At 40.7% G+C, this 22,487-nt stretch overlaps 1 protein-coding gene across 1 annotated transcript in view; it reads right to left on the bottom strand.

Moving 5' to 3' along the window:
- Nucleotides 1–22,487, bottom strand: part of GTPBP1 (GTP-binding protein 1) — an 81,017-nt gene that overhangs the window by 4,555 nt on the left and 53,975 nt on the right. The window contains exon 12 of the mRNA XM_071683267.1: nucleotides 8,163–8,263. Within this exon, the coding sequence (XP_071539368.1) occupies nucleotides 8,163–8,263 (101 nt within the window). The remainder of the gene's footprint in view (nucleotides 1–8,162; nucleotides 8,264–22,487) is intronic.

Here is a 22,487-nt window from a genome sequence, read left to right as displayed (position 1 = left end):
GCAAGGTGATAATAGATATGATGCAAAAGCGGGTGATACTGTAATTCCAAGATATAATAAAAAGTATTAATCGAGAGGGTCAAGGCGTATACAGAGCATCAGATTGGGGAGGAGCAGTGTGGTTTCAGAAGTGGTTGAGGATGTGTGGATCAGGTGTTTGCTTTGAAAAATGTATGTGAGAAATACTTAGAAAAGCAAATGGATTTGTATGTAGCATTTATGGACCTGGAGAAGGTATACGATAGAGTTGATAGAGATGCTCTGTGGAAGGTATTAAGAGTATATGGTGTGGGAGGTAAGTTGCTAGAAGCAGTGAAAAGTTTTTATTGAGGATGTAAGGCATATGTACGAGCAGAAAGAAAGGAAAGTGAGGGGTTCCCAGCGAATTTTGGTTTGCGGCAGGGGTGTAAGATGCCCCTATGGCTGTTTAATTTGTTTATGGGGTTGTTAGGGAGGTGAATGCAAGAGTTTTGGAAAGAGGGGCAAGTATGCAGTCTGTTGTGGATGAGAGGGCTTGGGAAGTGAGTCAGTTGTTGTTCACTGACAATGCAGTGCTGGTGGCTGATTTGGGTGAGAAACTGCAGAAGTTGGTGAGTGAGTTTGGTAAAGTGTGTGAAAGAAGAAAGCTGAGAGTAAATGTGAATAAGAGTAAGGTTATTAGGTTCAGTAGGATTGTGGGACAAGCTAACTGGGAGGCAAGTTTGAATGGAGAAAAACTGGAGGAAGTGAAGTGTTTTAGATATCTGGGAGTGGATTGGCAACAGATGGAACCATGGAAGCAGAAGTGAGTCACAGGGTGGTGGAGGGGGCAAAGGTTCTGGGAGCGTTGAAGAATGTGTGGAAGGCGAAAACCTTATCTCAGAGGGCAAAAATGGGTATGTTTGAAGGAATAGTGGTTCCAACAATGTTACATGGTTGTGAGGCATGGACAATAGATAGGTTTGTGCAGAGGAGGCAAGGATGTGTTGGAAATGAGATGTTTGAGGACAATATGTGGTGCAAGGTGGTTTGATCGAGTAAGTAATGAAAGGGTAAGAGAGATGTGTGTTAATAAAAAGAGTGTGGGTGAGAGAGCAGAAGAGGGTGTATTGAAATGGTTTGGTCAAAGGAGAGAATGAGTGGGGAAAGATTGACAAAGAGGATATATGTGTCAGAAGTGGAGGGAACAAGAAGTGGGAGACCAAATTGGAGGTGGAAGGATGAAGTGAAAAAGATTTTGAGCGATTGGGGCCTGAACATATGGGAGGGTGAAAGGCGTGCAAGGAATAGAGTGAACTGGAATGATGTGGTATAGTGGGGTTGACGTGCTGTCAATGGATTGAACCAGGGCATGTGAAGCGTCTGGGGTAAACCATGAAAAGTTTTGTTGGGCCTGGATATGGAAAGGGAGCTGTGGTTTTGGTGCATTACACATGACAGCTAGAGACTGAGTGTGAACGAATGTGGCCTTTGTTGTCTTTTCCTAGCGCTACCTCATACACATGCGGGGGGAGGGGGTGTCATTTCATGTGTAGCGAGGTGGTGGCAGGAATGGATGAAGACAACATGTATGAATATCTAAATGTGTATATATAAATTTTTTTTTTTTTTTTTTTTTTATACTTTGTCGCTGTCTCTCGCGTTTGCGAGGTAGCGCAAGGAAACAGACGAAAGAAATGGCCCAACCCCCCCCATACACATGTATATACATACGTCCACACACGCAAATATACATACCTACACAGCTTTCCATGGTTTACCCCAGATGCTTCACATGCCTTGATTCAATCCACTGACAGCACGTCAACCCCGGTATACCACATCGCTCCAATTCACTCTATTCCTTGCCCTCCTTTCACCCTCCTGCATGTTCAGGCCCCGATCACACAAAATCTTTTTCACTCCATCTTTCCACCTCCAATTTGGTCTCCCTCTTCTCCTCGTTCCCTCCACCTCCGACACATATATCCTCTTGGTCAATCTTTCCTCACTCATTCTCTCCATGTGCCCAAACCACTTCAAAAACACCCTCTTCTGCTCTCTCAACCACGCTCTTTTTATTTCCACACATCTCTCTTACCCTTACGTTACTCACTCGATCAAACCACCTCACACCACACATTGTCCTCAAACATCTCATTTCCAGCACATCCATCCTCCTGCGCACAACTCTATCCATAGCCCACGCCTCGCAACCATACAACATTGTTGGAACCACTATTCCTTCAAACATACCCATTTTTGCTTTCCGAGATAATGCTCTCGACTTCCACACATTCTGCAAGGCCCCCAGAATTTTCGCCCCCTCCCCCACCCTATGATCCACTTCCGCTTCCATGGTTCCATCCGCTGCCAGATCCACTCCCGGATATCTAAAACACTTCACTTCCTCCAGTTTTTCTCCATTCAAACTCACCTCCCAATTGACTTGACCCTCAACCCTACTGTACCTAATAACCTTGCTCTTATTCACATTTACTCTTAACTTTCTTCTTCCACACACTTTACCAAACTCAGTCACCAGCTTCTGCAGTTTCTCACATGAATCAGCCACCAGCGCTGTATCATCAGCGAACAACAACTGACTCACTTCCCAAGCTTTCTCATCCCCAACAGACTTCATACTTGCCCCTCTTTCCAAAACTCTTGCATTTACCTCCCTAACAACCCCATCCATAAACAAATTAAACAACCATGGAGACATCACACACCCCTGCCGCAAACCTACATTCACTGAGAACCAATCACTTTCCTCTCTTCCTACACGTACACATGCCTTACATCCTCGATGTATATTTTTTTTTTTTTTTTTTTTTTTTATACTTTGTCGCTGTCTCCCGCGTTTGCGAGGTAGCGCAAGGAAACAGACGAAAGAAATGGCCCAACCCCCCCCATACACATGTACATACACACGTCCACACACGCAAATATACATACCTACACAGCTTTCCTTGGTTTACCCCGGACGCTTCACATGCCTTGATTCAATCCACTGACAGCACGTCAACCCCTGTATACCACATCGCTCCAATTCACTCTATTCCTTGCCCTCCTTTCACCCTCCTGCATGTTCAGGCCCCGATCACACAAAATCCTTTTCACTCCATCTTTCCACCTCCAATTTGGTCTCCCTCTTCTCCTCGTTCCCTCCACCTCCGACACATATATCCTCTTGGTCAATCTTTCCTCACTCATTCTCTCCATGTACCCAAACCATTTCAAAACACCCTCTTCTGCTCTCTCAACCACGCTCTTTTTATTTCCACACATCTCTCTTACCCTTACGTTACTTACTCGATCAAACCACCTCACACCACACATTGTCCTCAAACATCTCATTTCCAGCACATCCATCCTCCTGCGCACAACTCTATCCATAGCCCACGCCTCACAACCATACAACATTGTTGGAACTACTATTCCTTCAAACATACCCATTTTTGCTTTCCGGGATAATGTTCTCGACTTCCAAACATTTTTCAAGGCTCCCAAAATTTTCGCCCCCTCCCCCACCCTATGATCCACTTCCGCTTCCATGGTTCCATCCGCTGACAGATCCACTCCCAGATATCTAAAACACTTCACTTCCTCCAGTTTTTCTCCATTCAAACTCACCTCCCAATTGACTTGACCCTCAACCCTACTGTACCTAATAACCTTGCTCTTATTCACATTTACTCTTAACTTTCTTCTTCCACACACTTTACCAAACTCCGTCACCAGCTTCTGCAGTTTCTCACATGAATCCGCCACCAGCGCTGTATCATCAGCGAACAACAACTGACTCACTTCCCAAGCTCTCTCATCCCCAACAGACTTCATACTTGCCCCTCTTTCCAAGACTCTTGCATTTACCTCCCTAACAACCCCATCCATAAACAAATTAAACAACCATGGAGACATCACACACCCCTGCCGCAAACCTACATTCACTGAGAACCAATCACTTTCCTCTCTTCCTACACGTACACATGCCTTACATCCTCGATAAAAACTCTTCACTGCTTCTAACAACTTGCCTCCCACACCATATATTCTTAATACCTTCCACAGAGCATCTCTATCAACTCTATCATATGCCTTCTCCAGATCCATAAATGCTACATACAAATCCATTTGCTTTTCTAAGTATTTCTCACATACATTCTTCAAAGCAAACACCTGATCCACACATCCTCTACCACTTCTGAAACCACACTGCTCTTCCCCAATCTGATGCTCTGTACATGCCTTCACCCTCTCAATCAATACCCTCCCATATAATTTACCAGGAATACTCAACAAACTTATACCTCTGTAATTTGAGCACTCACTCTTATCCCCTTTGCCTTTGTACAATGGCACTATGCACGCATTCTGCCAATCCTCAGGCACCTCACCATGAGTCATACATACATTAAATAACCTTACCAACCAGTCAACAATACAGTCACCCCCTTTTTTATAAATTCCACTGCAATACCATCCAAACCTGCTGCCTTGCCGGCTTTCATCTTCCGCAAAGCTTTTACTACCTCTTCTCTGTTTACCAAATCATTTTCCCTAACCCTCTCACTTTGCACACCACCTCGACCCAAACACCCTATATCTGCCACTCTGTCATCAGACACATTCAACAAACCTTCAAAATACTCATTCCATCTCCTTCTCACATCACCACTACTATAAATGTGGAAGGTATTAAGAATATATGGTGTGGGAGGAAAGTTGTTAGAAGCAGTGAAAAGTTTTTATCGAGGATGTAAGGCAAGTGTACGTGTAGGAAGAGAGGAAAGTGACTGGTTCTCAGTGAATGTAGGTTTGCGGCAGGGGTGTGTGATGTCTCCATGGTTGTTTAATTTGTTTATGGATGGGGTTGTTAGGGAGGTAAATGCAAGAGTTTTGGAAAGAGGGGCAAGTATGAAGTCTGTTGGGGATAAGAGAGCTTGGGAAGTGAGTCAGTTGTTGTTTGCTGATGATACAGCGCTGGTGGCTGATTCATGTGAGAAACTGCAGAAGCTGGTGACTGAGTTTGGTAAAGTGTGTGGAAGAAGAAAGTTAAGAGTAAATGTGAAAAAGAGCAAGGTTATTAGGTACAGTAGGGTTGAGGATCAAGTCAATTGGGAGGTGAGTTTGAATGGAGAAAAACTGGAGGAAGTGAAGTGTTTTAGATATCTGGGAGTGGATCTGGCAGCGGATGGAACCATGGAAGCGGAAGTGGATCATAGGGTGGGGGAGGGGGCGAAAATTCTGGGGGCCTTGAAAAATGTGTGGAAGTCGAGAACATTATCTCGGAAAGCAAAAATGGGTATGTTTGAAGGAATAGTGGTTCCAACAATGTTGTATGGTTGCGAGGCGTGGGCTATGGATAGAGTTGTGTGCAGGAGGATGGATGTGCTGGAAATGAGATGTTTGAGGACAATGTGTGGTGTGAGGTGGTTTGATCGAGTGAGTAACGTAAGGGTAAGAGAGATGTATGGAAATAAAAAGAGCGTGGTTGAGAGAGCAGAAGAGGGTGTTTTGAAGTGGTTTGGGCACATGGAGAGAATGAGTGAGGAAAGATTGACCAAGAGGATATATGTGTCGGAGGTGGAGGGAACGAGGAGAAGAGGGAGACCAAATTGGAGGTGGAAAGATGGAGTGAAAAAGATTTTGTGTGATCGGGGCCTGAACATGCAGGAGGGTGAAAGGAGGGCAAGGAATAGAGTAAATTGGATCGATGTGGTATACCGGGGTTGACGTGCTGTCAGTGGATTGAATCAAGGCATGTGAAGCGTCTGGGGTAAACCATGGAAAGCTGTGTAGGTGTGTATATTTGCGTGTGTGGACGTATGTATATACATGTGTATGGGGGGGGTTGGGCCATTTCTTTCGTCTGTTTCCTTGCGCTACCTCGCAAACGCGGGAGACAGCGACAAAGTATAAAAAAAAAAAAAAAAAAAAAATATATGTCTGTGTATGTATATGTATGTATACACTGAAATGTATAGGTATGTATATGTGCATGTGTGGGCATTTATGTATATACATGTGTATGTGGGTGGGTTAGGCCATTCTTTCGTCTGTTTCCTTGCACTACCTCACGAACACAGGAGACAGCCTCAAAGTATAATAATCATAATATAATGATAAAAAAGCATGGCATACCTAAGGAGGAAAATGGGAAATGCTTGTTGTATCACTGCGAATGCAATTCAAGAAAGTGTGTATTTTTAAGTATACGGGTGAAAATGGGGTTGAGGAACAACAGGATCTGACCATTAAACAGCAACCACCATTAAATGATGCCAACATCAACCATTGTTCTCTTAGGAAACAATGGCCAACACCAAATAATGTTCGAACTTTTTATACCTCTGTATAAAGATTGTATCAGTAGTTGGTCTCTACAAGTGCAGGAAAATTTTCTGCTTTCCTCAGTGCTCCTACAATGACTCATAAGAGTAAAGCCATCCATCTCAAGGTCATGTGTACATGGTGACCTAGTGGAAAATATGTAGTTTGTTGAATACCTAATTATTAATAAGAACACTTATATGTATCAGTTGGCAAAGAAAAAGAAAACGAATAACATGAGGAATGTCTTGGAATAAGTGGCTCAAAGAGTGATTTTAGCATAAGTACATAAGAAGAGGAGGCATCCCCATCTTATGCCTGCAGAAGAAATTACATAACGATTGCATCTAATTTCTTCCTTATGTAATCCTGGAGTAATGGAGTATTTTGGAAACGGATGACAGGTAAAGAGCTAAAATATCTCCAAAGAAAAAATCCACCTAATAGCCACTTGTATTGTAAAAGATGTAATATTTACAGTACCATACCATTACCACATCATAACATACCATACCATACCACTACCATTACCATACCATACCATACCATACTATATTGTACTATATCTTAGCTTACCTCCCTACTCCAGGCATAATACTTCTACATATATTCATGTCATTCATCATCAATATTGTGCCTTTGTATGAAATAAGAGCATTTACGAGGAGAGAGCTTGTACAAAAAAAAAGAGTAGAGTTAGTATAATGAAAGAAAAAATCTTGCAATATCCTCCCCAGTCCTGCCAACAACACAGGAATAGCAAAGTTTGCCTCTAAAAAACTGAGTGTCCTGTTTAGATGTCGAAACTTCTCTTCTGAACAGTTGCTCCCTTATACAAGAGACTGATTCATCCTTGTATAGAGTACTGCTCTCCCATTTGGGGTGGTTCTAACTCTGCATCCTTACTTGACACAGTTGAGTCAAAAGCAGTCTGCCTTATAAATTGTCCCAGGCTAACTTCCAAACTTGATCCCCTTGCCCCACACCACAATGTTGGTTCACTTTCCTTCTTCTGTAGGTATTACTTTTGCTTTTGTTCCCGAAAGCTGGCTGCTTGTCTGTGACTGGAGCCTTCAGCATAAAAAAAGGGCAAATTTCCAAACTTGATGCTCTTGCCTTATGCCACAATATTGGTTCACTTTCACTCTTCTTTAGCTATTACTTTGGTTTTTGCTCCCAAGAGCTGGCTGTTTGTGTGCCCCTACCACTTGATACACCATGCAATGCTCAGCAAGCTGCTGTGTCACATAACTACTGTATGGCCATCGGCAACTCATGGGTGGGCCGCTCTGATAACTGCTTCTTTCCCTACATGTCAAGGCTTTGGAATTCTCTACCTTCCCATGTCTATCCCAGTAATTATGAAATGGCACATTTCAAAGACAGGTTTTTCACTTCCTCCAAAGTTCATAAATACTTTCTCTTGTCTTTTCTTTTCCCTTTCATTATTCCCTCTATACTTCAATAGAGGCCCGGCCTTGATATGGACTTTTGTCAGTTTCTGGAGCTTTCAACATTAAAAGAAAAAAAAAAGAAGTTTGTATGAGACACAGATGCATCTCTAGCTACAGCAGGAATATAGGTAAGGAGAAAAATAAGTATTTAGGAGATGAAGACATAAAGGAGTTAAAAAGATGTTATATTCTAATAAAAGGAAAACAAATGAAAATCACAGTAATAGATGAAAATCAGTGATAGATGTAAGGAAAGAGAGATTTAATGACTTTCCTGCTGAAAGGTAGAAGTAATTCAAATATCATCAAACAAATTTTTGATGACTGTGTGCAATATTAACTGCAAAATCTTCCAAAATGTAATACCAACCATTCTTCAGAATGAATTACTCATTAATCTTACAACTAACTAACCTGTGTTTGCCTCCTCGTCTGCTGCGCTGCTTCTTGGTGCCTCCAAAGTTTCCCCCTCCGAGACCTTGCTGCTGTGGTGCACATCCATCTCCACCTCCAGCCTTATGGGTGAGAGAAAAGTTGATTGTTTTACATAAAAAATTTTAGAACTACTTACAGAAATCTAGTTTTAGGAAAACAAAACATTTTTTCAAATGAATTTATATATGATGAGGCAAAGCTTAAAACTCTTTTTGTTCAGCTTTTCAATGCAATTGCAATAAGCCTATGTCATGTTTCAATTTCACACCAATAGGCAAATTGGATTCTGAGATTGGTTTGCAGCTCCTAAATAATCAAAATACTGCCTGTGAAGCAATTCAGAATCTTGTTCACAGCTTCAATTCTCTTTCATATTCCCTTATTATTTTGGATGAAAATATTCAAAATGTTACAAAAAACTTAAGAAAGTAACAATGGATTTGTTATAATGTAATTTTACCAGCAAGAAGCAAACCCCTAAAGAGATAATTCACCAATCCTCATGTCAAAAACTCTTTCCCAAGTTAATGCTACATGTTCCATGAAGACAGATATTTTCCCGGATTTCTGTACATATGAAGTCATCTGCTAAATGTGCCATGAAGAAGCTTGCCATGCACATAACCTTTCTGTGAAAGAAGTTGAATACATATTCTAATTAGCAGTGCATCAAACTGTACAAAGCATAGGTGTAAGCCTTGTCCAAAGAATGCTTCATGCTGGAATATTTTTTCTTATGCCCTCAATCATGAAAAGTATGCAATAAATGATGTTAGTCATAACAGTGATAAGGTTATCATAATAAAAGCAGCAAAGTAAAGCTGTGAGAAAAAAGCCTAAAAAGAGAGAATCACTTTTTCAACTATATTACTATGTGCAACACTGACAAACATTCTCAGATTAGAGCTACCTTCTGAACATATATATCCAAAAGGTACAATAGAACAATTAAAGATTTACCAAAACAAGTCCTGTAAGTATTGTGCTTGTGCAATACTTTATACTGCCCAGATACCTCACCATTTCTTCATTTCCTAGGTTCCTAAGTCTGATGCCTATTCCTACCCGAAACTCCCTCAAGGGGGTGGCCAAGACATTAGAGTTTCCATAACATGAACTCCAGTGCCACATTTTAGCCTTTAATGCCTCACCCTTAACAGGCCACTGACAAATGGCAACTCTAGCGAAGTGACTGCAAAGACAATCTATTTATCTATAACTCTCACACTCGTTCCCTCTAGGAACTCATATCAAGGGGTGGCCACATTTTAGCCTTCAGTGCCTCACACTTAACGGGCCACTGACAAACGGCAACTCTAGCGAAATGACTGCAAAGACAATCTATCTATCTATATCTCTCACACCCGTTCCCTCCAGGAACTCCCATCAAGCGGTGGCCACGGCAAAAGAGTCTCCATTTATCCCTGTCCTTACATTTTTCCCTCACATACACCATTCCACACATTCTTCCACTATTTCTCTCCCTCCAGTATTCCTCCACCTACTTGCCTATGTCACAGGTGGTCTTCCACTCACACCAACCTCATCCATTGTACTACCACTCCACAATTCATTCCAACAGTTGTCCCCCTATACCATATATCCTTAACACATCCCATAAAGCATTCCACTCGACTGTCATATGCTTTCTCCATTTTCATAAAAGCTGCATACAACTTTTCACTTATCACTAAATACTTTTCCATGGTAATCTTTATGACAAAAATCTGATCCACACATCCCCTACCTTTCCTAAAATCCCATTGCTTTTCACTTATTCTGCATTCAGTCACTTCCATCACTTTGTCAATTCTTGCATACACTTTTCCTGGTATACCTCTATAACTGTTACATACATTCTTAGCAACTTTCCCTTTAAATAGAAGAATTATAATAGCTTTCACTCAATCCTCAGGCACAACCTTGTTTCCATGCTAAATTACATACAAGTTGCATTTACTCTTATCACACGTGTTCCTCCATCCTTTAGCATTTTGGCCATAATCCCATCTACTCCAGGTGCCTTTCCTACCTTCAGCCTCATTACTGCCCTTCTTCCCTTCCTTTTTGTTACAAGCCCTTGCACTTGTATCCTATCCTTCCATCCTCCATACCCATGCATGTAACAACTGCCACCTCCCCTTCTCCCTCACTCATCAGTTCTTCAAAATACTCTTTCCATCTTCCTTTCACTTCATCCTTTAGATTCAGCAACTCACTCACCTTCCTTACTTCTCACATTAACATTTCTACTCTTACATCCACCTCTTTCCCCTTTTCACGTACTTCCAGTAGTGTCTTATTACCCAAAAACTTTTCACTTAACTTCTTTCCAAAATCTTTATCTATTCTTTCTTTGCTTCCTCTACCAGCTTCCTAACACTCCACTTACATATTTTGTATTCTTCCCTCCTCCTTTGCTGAACTTCCACTGGTATATTCCTATTGAGCAATCTGTTATGTGCCTTTTTTTTTCTCTTCCACAGTATTTCTAATCTCTTCTGTCCACCATGCACTGTCCTTTTTATTCTTATATCTCACTACCCTGTGTCCAACTACTAATTCTACAACCTTTAATGGTATTTCTCTAAACATTTTAAAAACACCTCATTCACACATGACCGATTACCCACATTCACTGCACTTCCATCTGAACTTTCAGTTACCTTCCTTTCATCTCCTCCCTGCATGTTTTCTGATTCATCTTCTTGCTTGCATTCTTCCTTACATCATACCTCCACTTCTCCCTGATACTCATCCACACAAGAACAGCGAAATGATCAGTCTCCAAAGAATCCTCTCACAACTCTAGCATGTAGCACAGCTTTATCAATCTTTAATCCATTGCCACATACTCAATCAAAGCCTTTTGCTCTTCTCTTCCATCATTCCTCATCCATGTATATCTGTGGATCATCTTGGGTTGAAAAAGATGATTGCATGGAATAAACCCCTCTCAGCGCATATATCCACAAGATAATTTCCATTCTCATATAATCCAGGCACTCCCCATTTACCAACCATCTCACCAATTTCATTACATCCCACTTTTGCATTCACATCACCTAATATGACCACGCTTCTCTCATTCTCAAAACCATTTCTACAGTCATTTAAATATCTCCAAGAAAGCTTTACTTCATCTTTACTTTGTACAGTCTTCATATTCACAGGCACATAAAACATAAAAACTTACCCATGCATACTTCACAATCCCAATCTTTACTTTCACCCACACTGTTCTTGATCCATTCCATCCATGCTCTGTAAAACCCTCACACACTCTTGGTGATAGCAAAATTGCACATCCTTCTTTTCCTCTTCCCCCCATAATTCTCAATCATTCCTGTCTAAAACCTCCCATAACTTGCATTCATCATTTCCATTTTCACTTCACACACCTTGCCCAAGGATATGGGTTTCCCAAATCCCTACCATATCCATGCTAAAACTTTTAAACCTCTCCTCAAGCCCCTTCCTTTTACTCTCACTAGTCATCCCATTCACATTCAGCGCCACCACCCTTAACTGCTCGTCTCTTTTAATCCTCTGCATAACTGGTAGACTCCAGTGTCACTTCTCGGCCTTTTGTCCCTCACGCTTGACTGGTCAATGGCAAAGGGCAACTCCAACGCAGTGTTTCCGGAGCCACCAATGCTTCAAAATAGTCAGAAAAAAACAGCACACCAGGTATTTCTCTAAATCTAAAAGTAATGCCCTGATGAAGTTGGGTAACATCTCCCCCTTTAGTTCCATCCTTAAGGGGTGAAATAACGAGGTCACCACGAGAAGGCAGGGTGAGACTTGGATACTCTAGTAAAACTAGAGTATCCCCTCAAAATACTGAATCTTAATAACTTTTCCCAATTCTAAGCTTCTTTTTTACTTTTCAAAGTGGCAATACCTACTACCTCATTGGTTACAATACTGCTATTGTGCAGAGACTCCAACCTAATGCTCCTACTGACTGCTTCTACCTAATGCTCCTGCCTAATGTTCGTACCTACTAGCTATACCAGGTGTTTCTATCTAATGCTCCTGTCTACATGTTCCTGCCCACTACTTCTAGTTATTGCTCCTAGCATTTTGCCAAAAGGCCAGCTAGCACATAATCCAGCCTCCATGGTAGGGCAAGCCCATAGTGCTCTGCAGGAAAATCTAGTTACAAAAAATGAGCTGTGTGAGTTAAGTGTTGTTAAGGGTTATGTATGCCAAAAAGAAATCATGTGTTTGTGAATAGAATGCCAGTAACCCATGTGTGGGTGAGGCAGAAAAAAAAGACAGCTACCTGGGTCAGAGAAGTGGAACTTACATCCAGTGAAGTGCTGGATCACTTAGTAGCCATCACTAATCCTTACAACACCCAGGTGGGTAGTACTGGTAAAATACCTAACTGGTCATTAGCTGTCTATCAACTACTATGGACATTTTAAGAATAGAAAGGACTGGTAGAAGGGCTTCATAGTTTAAGGGTTAAAGGATACAGTCATACTGATATAATTTTTTCAATCATAATGAAATGAATCAAGGTAAGCTGACATAAACATAAGGCCCTTAATCTAGTCCTTCATGGAAACATATTTTTTCACAGGATTGAATGGTCAGCCACTGATGAGTTCCCAAGTGTTCATAAACCCTAGCTTTTGATGGAAATATTTGTAAAAGGAGAAGAAATACCAAAAAATGGAAAGAAAACCCTTTGGTGTATTTCAAGAATTTCCAACATATGCAGATGTCCAGACATCATATCCATTGCCCCACTCAGTTATAAGTGGCCCAAACTAAGCTGTTAGCTTTTTCAAACTGCAGTGCCAACACAAAAAGCTAAGATAATTTGTTTGTTATATAAAATAATGAACAAAACAATTACCTTACTACTTCTATTATCCTATTATGATGGTTATATGAATAAAACCAACACAACTGCTGATACATACACATACTCTGCCATATGCAAAGTTTCAGGCAAGACTGGCCTCTGTATGCTTGTGGTTATCGCACAAATGAAAAGTCACCTTTGGTGAGGTTTATCATCAGAATACAATCTCTGACACCTGTTCCAACTGGAACTCCCTCAAAGGGGTGGCCACGACAACAAAGTCTCCATAACTAAAGAACTCCATGCTCCTTCTTAGCCTTTGGTGCCTTGCCCTTAACAGGCCACAGGCAAAGGGCAAATTTGCAGAGGCTCCTACTACTTCTACCTAATGTTTCTACCTAATGCTCTAGCTTAAATGTTCTTACCTACAACTTCTATCTATTGCTCCTACCATTTTACTAAAATGCAGGGCAAGCACATAGTACTCACCCCAAGAAAATCTAGTGACAAAGAACGAACTGCGTGAGTTGTGTTGTCAAGTGTTACATATGACAAGGAGAGACTGTATGTTTGTGGACAGAATGCCAGTAACCCACATGTTAAAGAGGCAGAAAGAAAACACCTACCTAGGTCAGAAAAGTGTAGCTTGACAACCACTAAAGAGCTGGCTCACTAAGCAGATGTTACTAACCCTCCCACTACCCAAACAGGTAGTACTGATAATATATCTCCCAGATCACTGGATGCCCACCAACTACCTAATGAATACATTCTCATTGAAGATTTCTCACTCCGATGAAGTCCTTCCTTTCCCTGCTAATGGCTGCAGTGTAATTTTGAGGCTGCAAGAATCTCTGGAGTCTAGGGATTATATAATAACAATAGTACAAAAATTTCAAATACATCATTTATCTAACACAGTGGAGCTTTACACTGCTGAGGCAAAATTGCTCTAACCCTGTGATATCATGATGAATTGAGGGAATCAGAAGTTCCTCAACTGCATGCTTTCTAAAACATTACTAAAAGAAGTGATTCAATCACTCACAGGTTATCTACAAAAAAAAAAAAGCAAAATTACAAAGTGGACACATAAATCAAATACTGAGAGTCAGGAGCTACACACGACTGTGACGAGAGATGAACCACACACAACCTGTAAGCCAGGAGTAAATGAACTATCCATAATTTGTGAACTTGGTGATGAACAATACGCACCTTATTGGCCAGATGTAATAAACTACAAATAAAACTGTGAGCCAGGAGTGATGACTTGCATACAATTTGTAGGCCAAGAGTAATGAAGTAAACATAACTTGTGGCCCACATTTGATGAGCTACAAACAACTTGTGAGCCAGGATTGATTAACTCCACACAAATTATGAGCATCATCAAGGTATAACATACGTAAAAGGTGAGTGACATGTGATCTACGTTGTACCTTGACTTTAAAATAACTATGTACAACATATCTAAAAGGTGAGTGATATATGATCTGTGTTGTACCTTGACTAAAATAACTATTGGCCCAGTGAGTTTTCAAGGTAAAAGGGCTGTCTGAGGCTATGTGAATTTCTGGGCATGTACAAAAGTCCTTCCCTTCCATGTCCTCTTAGCCAAACACATACAAAAATACAAAAAATAAATACATTGCATTGGAATTACGCAGATTCCTCCTATTCTATACTAACCCTGCATCACAATGAGTAAATCTCCATTACTTATACTATCATTACTTATAATAAATAATACGTATGATTATTACTTACAATAATATTAAAATGCAAACAGCTTGATACGCTAATGATATGATTTGAGAGCATCTGTGCCCACCAGTGAATGAGAGAGGCAACAGGGGCTTACATCATCAAACAAAGTCCAAGCAAATTATCTACAAAATCTACTATCTCCTTTCATATTGTATTATGCTCAATGAGACTAATACCAAACCTCTTCCTCGGTTACTTTTAGATAAAAACTTACAACTCTCTCATCCAGCTCCTACAAATACCTTATCACTAAGGAATATTGGCAAATAGATTATGCCATCAGCCATCATGAACTCATTATTACTCACAAATATACTAAAACAATATTATGAATAATCGAAAGATCAAAAAATGTCACCAAAGCAATATTGTACTCTGGATACTATGCTGAAAATCTATTACACAGATCTACCAGCCATTCTAACACTAAAAGGCCAAGTAAAGACTGCAACCACAACTACTATAATTAAGCTGGAGTAAGCTTATATTCCTTGTCAAAACTACTAGCTTAACAAATTAGGTGCATTTCTTACGAGCAGTAATAAAACAACTTCTAAGTAGCATGACTGAATGACAGTTTAATATCATGAATTACCTAAGCTAGCCATCATGCAAAATAAGAAATGGAAGTGTATATCAAAATAGCCTTACCTGACTTCCATCAACTCCTCCAACATTCTAGAGGATATTGACAGTAAAAAACACAAAAATATTGGTATTCTAAACATTTCAATCATTCTTCTTTAACAAAGATAAAGAAAATACGCAAACAGTGATATGCCAAACTCTTCAACCATATTTCTTTTACTAAGTTGATCTATTCCCCAAACAGGCACAAGCAAAAATATGCACATCATAAATACTAAATCATAGAACTTTTAATCACGCTGTTAAAATCATCTGTGTATCTATTAATATCAACTCTTTTTCCAGTTTACAAAGGGTGGCCCAAGTGTACAGAAGCATACAACTTTTATGGGAATTACTTTGAGAAAAGGTGTCCCTAATATTGCAAGCTTGCAAAGGGTAGTGATGCCTGAATTCCCTGGAGTATACTTCCTCCTGTGATACCTAGGTACATAATCCACACCAGTACAACAATAAAAGTAAGACGCATCTCATTAAAGTGCTAGTTCATTCAATGACCTTTATTACCTAGCATTATTGACATCATAACCCATTTTTTCATGAAATGAAGGTTATCATTAACTTTTACCCTAAATGTTATGAACTGGTAATAACAGTAAAATTATGCAACCGTAAGTAATAGAGAAGTAAAAATATCCAAATACATTTTAGATATGCTGTACAAAATTTACCCTTTCACTGCCAGTCAAAATAATCAAGGTCATTCTGAGTGTGGGATATTTTCAAATATTCTAAAAAAAATCAGATAATCAAAAGTTCACTTAAAAAAACAAACAGAATGTTTCCAACAGTTTTCTTATCTTTGTAAAATTTTCCAACATAATACCTTCCACTGATTAGCTGGAGAGTTCACAGAGGGTCTCCTCTAGTACACCTCTATACACTTCTACATGATTCAATCAGTATCACAAGGAGCAAGTAAAAAAAGGAAGCAGGAAAATACACAGAATGGTAGTTATTATAATAAAAGAAGAAGTAAAACTTAGTATAAATACTAAAAAGTTAGCATGTGATTTCAGAGGGCCTGGTAACCAAGGAGCCACACTGACAGACCAAAGAAAACCAGCTTTAACACAGAAGATATTTTCCTTCTATCATGTCTACTTCATTTTTAACTGAGCCTTGAAGTCCACCATGTGGGATGCCTGTACTGCCTCTTTTTACAAAATGAAAAGGTAGGCCAGCCTAAAATAATGTGAAATACTTTATGCAGCTAGATTTCATCTTCCCTCCTTTTATATGTACCACTTACCCTTCATATTCAGCTGTACACAAAACAGCAGTCTGTCCTTTTCAGTAAAATAACCACATCAATAACAGATGATAAAAGACTCCACAGCATCCAAGACATGACAACAAAAATACTTTACATCCCAATTGTTCCTTTCTTTCTTTCTTTCGTACTATTCGCCATTTCCCGCAATAGCGAGGTAGCGTTAAGAACAGAGGACTGGGCCTTTGAGAGAATATCCTCACCTGGCCCCCTTCTCTGTTCCTTCTTTTGGAAAATTGAAAAAAACGAGAGGGGAGGATTTCCAGCAACCCGCTCCCTCCCCTTTTAGTCGCCTTCTACGACACGCAGGGAATACGTGGGAAGCATTCTTTCTCCTATTTCCAGGAATTTCAGGATCTATAATGACTATACAACTGTTTGAACTGCAAGATAAAAACTGATTTAAGACACTAATTGAAGAGATTTCAAAGGTGAGTTTTCAAATCACCATAAGGTGTGCATTAACTTAAAAGAGCCTAAGGAGTGATCAATAATGAAGGTGTGATCAGAGCTGACATGCTAAGTGAAACATGAACAGTATACAAAATAGTGAGAGTACTACTCAGAGAGTTTGTGAATGAAGAATAATGGTGAGTAAATGAAACAAAGAAGATTTTGAATGAATTTCGAATGCAACAGAAAAGAGGACTGGCAAAGTGGGGAAAGGCATGGTGGGATGAGGATATAAAAAGATCAATCAGAGAAACTATACCAATTATATTTTGTTACTTTTCTGTGATACCTAGGTATACCTAGGCATATGATAGAGTTGATAGAGATGCTCTGTGGAAGGTATTAAGAATATATGGTGTGGGAGGCAAGTTGTTAGAAGCAGTGAAAAGTTTTTATCGAGGATGTAAGGCATGTGTACGTGTAGGAAGAGAGGAAAGTGATTGGTTCTCAGTGAATGTAGGTTTGCGGCAGGGGTGTGTGATGTCTCCATGGTTGTTTAATTTGTTTATGGATGGGGTTGTTAGGGAGGTGAACGCAAGAGTTTTGGAAAGAGGGGCAAGTATGCAGTCTGTTGTGGATGAGAGAGCTTGGGAAGTGAGTCAGTTGTTGTTCGCTGATGATACAGCGCTGGTGGCTGATTCATGTGAGAAACTGCAGAAGCTGGTGACTGAGTTTGGTAAAGTGTATGAAAGAAGAAAGTTAAGAGTAAATGTGAATAAGAGCAAGGTTATTAGGTACAGTAGGGTTGAGGGTCAAGTCAACTGGGAGGTAAGTTTGAATGGAGAAAAACTGGAGGAAGTAAAGTGTTTTAGATATCTGGGAGTGGATCTGGCAGTGGATGGAACCACGGAAGCGGAAGTGAATCATAGGGTGGGGGAGGGGGCGAAAATCCTGGGAGCCTTGAAGAATGTTTGGAAGTCGAGAACATTATCTCGGAAAGCAAAAATGGGTATGTTTGAAGGAATAGTGGTTCCAACAACGTTGTATGGTTGCGAGGCGTGGGCTATGGATAGTAGTAGTGCGCAGGAGGGTGGATGTGCTGGAAATGAGATGTTTGAGGACAATGTGTGGTGTGAGGTGGTTTGATCGAGTAAGTAACGTAGGGTAAGAGAGATGTGTGGAAATAAAAAGAGCGTGGTTGAGAGAGCAGAAGAGGGTGTTTTGAAATGGTTTGGGCACATGGAGAGAATAAGTGAGGAAAGATTGACCAAGAGGATATATGTGTCGGAGGTAGAGGGAACGAGGAGAAGTGGGAGACCAAATTGGAGGTGGAAAGATGGAGTGAAAAAGATTTTGAGTGATCGGGGCCTGAACATGCAGGAGGGTGAAAGGCGGGCAAGGAATAGAGTGAATTGGATCGATGTGGTATACCGGGGTTGACGTGCTGTCAGTGGATTGAATCAGGGCATGTGAAGCGTCTGGGGTAAACCATGGAAAGTTGTGTGGGGCCTGGATGTGGAAAGGGAGCTGTGGTTTCGGGCATTATTGCATGACAGCTAGAAACTGAGTGTGAACAAATGGGGCCTTTGTTGTCTTCTCCTAGCGCTACCTCGCACACATGAGGGGGGAGGGGGATGGTATTCCATGTGTGGCGAGGTGGCGATGGGAATGAATAAAGGCAGACAGTGTGAATTGTGTGCATGGGTATATATGTATGTGTCTGTGTGTGTATATATATGTGTACATTGAGATGTATAGGTATGTATATTTGCGTGTGTGGACGTGTATGTATATACATGTGTATGGGGGTGGGTTGGGCCATTTCTTTCGTCTGTTTCCTTGCGCTGCGCTACCTCGCAAACACTGGAGACAGCGACAAAGCAAAATAAATAAATAAATATACTTTTCTGTATTTTTAGCCCTTTTGTTTTTACCTCATTTCAGATCCAACTTCAAAGAGGACTTCTGTCTGTGACCAGAACCTACAACATTGAAGAATCTATCAAATCATATTCCCACCAATCAATCTCACAATTTATCTATCGATCTATTTATCTTAAACTTCTTTTTCACTTACCTACACAGTCCCTCCCTTGGAACCCTTCTATGGAACTCCTGCAGCACTAGGTGGAGATACAGGTCAAGGAGTGTGATGACGTTGAGTGTAAGTCTGTGTAAAGTGAGCGTAAGAAAGTTTTGGAGTAAGTATTAAGTTTCCAATAAGGGGATGCATCTTGGGCATGAGGAGTCTTAAGTCAAGTTGAAGAGGTGTGTGTAATGTTGTAAGGATGGGTGGTGTCCATGTTGTAGTAGGGATGGGTGGTGTCCAGAGTGAGATAAGAAAGTGTAACTCGTTTATATCTTAGAGTGTGGTTTCTGATGGGCATATTTCTGGTTGGGTGTGTTTATGACTGAGTTTGGAGGGCAGCTGTCTGGTGCTCGTTGAATTATTTCATTGTTATATTTGTTGTGGTTGTGGGGATGTGTGAGTACTGGCAGCTGAAGTGTGAAGCATGAGTAAGCTTTTCATTCCTACTTGTAGGTTTGTGGTTAGTTAACAAGTGTTTAAGAAAGGAAGGGTTTAGTGCTATTGCAAAAAACTGAGTGCTGAGCATACTGTGGTTGGAGTGTATGGGGAGGACCTTCATTTCACTGGGATGTGTTATTGTCCTGGAAAGATCTTTATTTCACTGAGATGGGTTAACTCTTTCTGGTTCCCAGGCAGCCAGTGACTCTTCTGAGGGTTCTGTTTCATGTGGTTTGCAGCTTTGTTACATCTTCTTTGGTAGGCTGAATGACCAGGCGTGTGAATCACAGTTTAGGGTTTAGGGTGAAGTGGATGAATTGGTTGCAGAGGATATGACAGAATTTTTTTTTTTTCTTGTCTAAATCTGATACCAGTAAGCATTCTAAGCACAAATGTTTGTTGCTTTGGTGTTGATATCTATGGTGAAGGGAGCTGATGTCATGTTTGTGTTGTAAGAGATCCAACTGGCTATTGGGTGGTGAATCAACTGCATATATGAGCGTCTTTAGTGAATTAATGATGTAGCTGTTAGCGTTCCTGACCATGATGCATTCAAGGGCCACCCAGGGTCAAGTGTGTAGGTTCAACTCCTGGTTATAGCAGTCAGTCCACAGTCATCCCAACTGTTCATCCACCCCTAGGAGTTGGTTGATAAAATGTGTACCTGGCTTAGTCATCTTTTCCTTATGCTACCATGCTTATGCCTGATGTAGCAAACACATTGAAAATGCATTCATATGGTTTATATGGTTGGTAAGGATATTCAATGTATGTATGGATCATGGTGAGGTGCCTGAAGACTGGCAATATGCATGTACAGTGCCATTGTACAAAGGTAAAGGGGATAAATGTGAGTGTTCGAACTACAGAGTCATAGGTTTGTTGAGTATTCCTGGAAAGTTGTATGGGTGGGCACTGATTAAGCATGTGAAGGCATGTTCAGAGCATCGGACTGGGGAGGAGCAGTGTGGTTTCAGAAGTGGTAGAGGATGTGTGGATCAGGTATTTGCTTTGAAGAATGTGTGAGAAAAATACTCAGAGAAACAGATGGAGTTGTATGTGGCATTTATGGATCTGGAGAAGGCATATGACAGGATGGATAGAGATGCTTTGTGGAAGGTCTTAAGAGTATATGGTGAGGGAAGTAAGCTGCTAGAAGCAGTGAGAAGTTATCATCAAAGGTGTAAGGCATTTGTAAGAGCAGGAAGAGAGGAAGGTCAGTCTGCAGCAGGGGTGTGTGATGTCCCCATGGTTGTTTAATTTGTTTATGGATGGGGTGGTTAGGGAGGTAAATGCAAGAGTTTTGGAGAGAGGAGCAAGTATGCAGTCCAATGGGGAGGAGAGGGCCTGGGAAGTGGGTCAGTTGTTGTTCGCTGACAATACAGCACTGGTGGTTGATTTGAGTGAGAAACTGCAGAAATTGGTGACAATTTGGAAAAGTGTGTGAAAGGAGAAAGTTGAGAGTAAATGTGAATAAGAGCAAAATTATTAGGTTCAGCAGGGTTAAGGGACAAGTTACTTGGGATGTGAGTTTGAATGGAGAAAAAGTGGGAGACATGAAGTGTTTTAGATATCTGGGAGGGGACTTGGCAGTGAATGGAACCATAGAAGTGGAAGTGAGTCAAGGGGGGGAAGGGGGGCATGCAAACGTTCTGGGAGCAATGAAGAATGTGTGGAGAGAACATTATTTCAGAGAGCAAAAATAGGTACGTTTGAAGGAACAGTAGTTCCAACAATATTATATGGTTGCAAGGTATGGGCTATAAAATGGGTTGTACAGAGGAGGGTGGATGTTTTGGAAATTAAATGTCTGAGGACAATAAGTGTTGTGAGGTGGTCTGATCGAGTAAGTAATGAAAGGATAAGAGAGATGTGTGGTAATATAAAGAGTGTAGTTAAGAGAGCAAAAGAGGATGTGTTGAAATGGTTTGGACATATGGAAAAAATGAGTGATGAAAGGTTGACAAAGAGGATATATGAGTCAGAGGTGGAGGGAACAAGGAAAAGTGGGAGACTAATTGGGGGTGGAAGGATGGAGTGAAAAAGATTTTGAGCTATCTGGGCCTGAACACGCAGGAGGGTGAGAGATGTGCAAGGAGTACAGTGAGTTGGAACAATGTGGTATACCAGGGTCAATGTGCTGTCAACAGTCTGAACCAAGGCATGTGAAATGTCAGGAGTAAACCATGGAAAGATCTGTGGGGGCTGGATGTGGATAGGGACCCATGGTTTAGGTGCATTACACATGACAATGGGATGACCTTGATTAGGGCCTCAGCTGCCCGTGCCATCTCAGATAACATAAAAAAAAAAAGAACAGAGATCCACAGTCTCAAAACCAAAGAAAGGCAAAAGGCAGTAATAACCAATTCCCTGGGATAAACTTACAACCAGAAATACAAACACACATCAAGTGACGGTGCAAAAGGAAGGAATGGATATGAAAATGCAAGTCAAAAAACAAATTTTTTTTTTTCATTTTTATATGTTTGCCTTGTCCTACCATGGCAAGGTGGCATTAGCAATAAACGAGTGAGCTTATGAAGAAAAAATCTTTGCTTGGGTCTTTTCATGCCTTCTGTTAGAAAGTAATAATACAGGAAGAGAGGATTTCCAGTGCCCTTCCCCACCAACTCCAGGTTCTCCTGGTCACCTACTGCAACATGCAGTCACTCAGTAAATATCATACATCTGGTTAAATGTTCCACAGGAGCTGAAGAAAAGTTTACTCTACATATGCCTTAACCATTAGTTAAATATCTTCTGTTAAAATATCAGCAATGCACAACCAATCATATTTCAAGTACAGTCAGAGAAAACTGATGAGACTGAAGCAAGGAGTCACTTGGTCAAGAAGGAGGAACTGCAATGCAT

This window comes from Panulirus ornatus, chromosome 3, assembly GCF_036320965.1.
Source record: "Panulirus ornatus isolate Po-2019 chromosome 3, ASM3632096v1, whole genome shotgun sequence".
NCBI classification, from domain to species: domain Eukaryota; kingdom Metazoa; phylum Arthropoda; class Malacostraca; order Decapoda; family Palinuridae; genus Panulirus; species Panulirus ornatus.
This window is presented reverse-complemented; position numbering and strand designations above follow the sequence as displayed.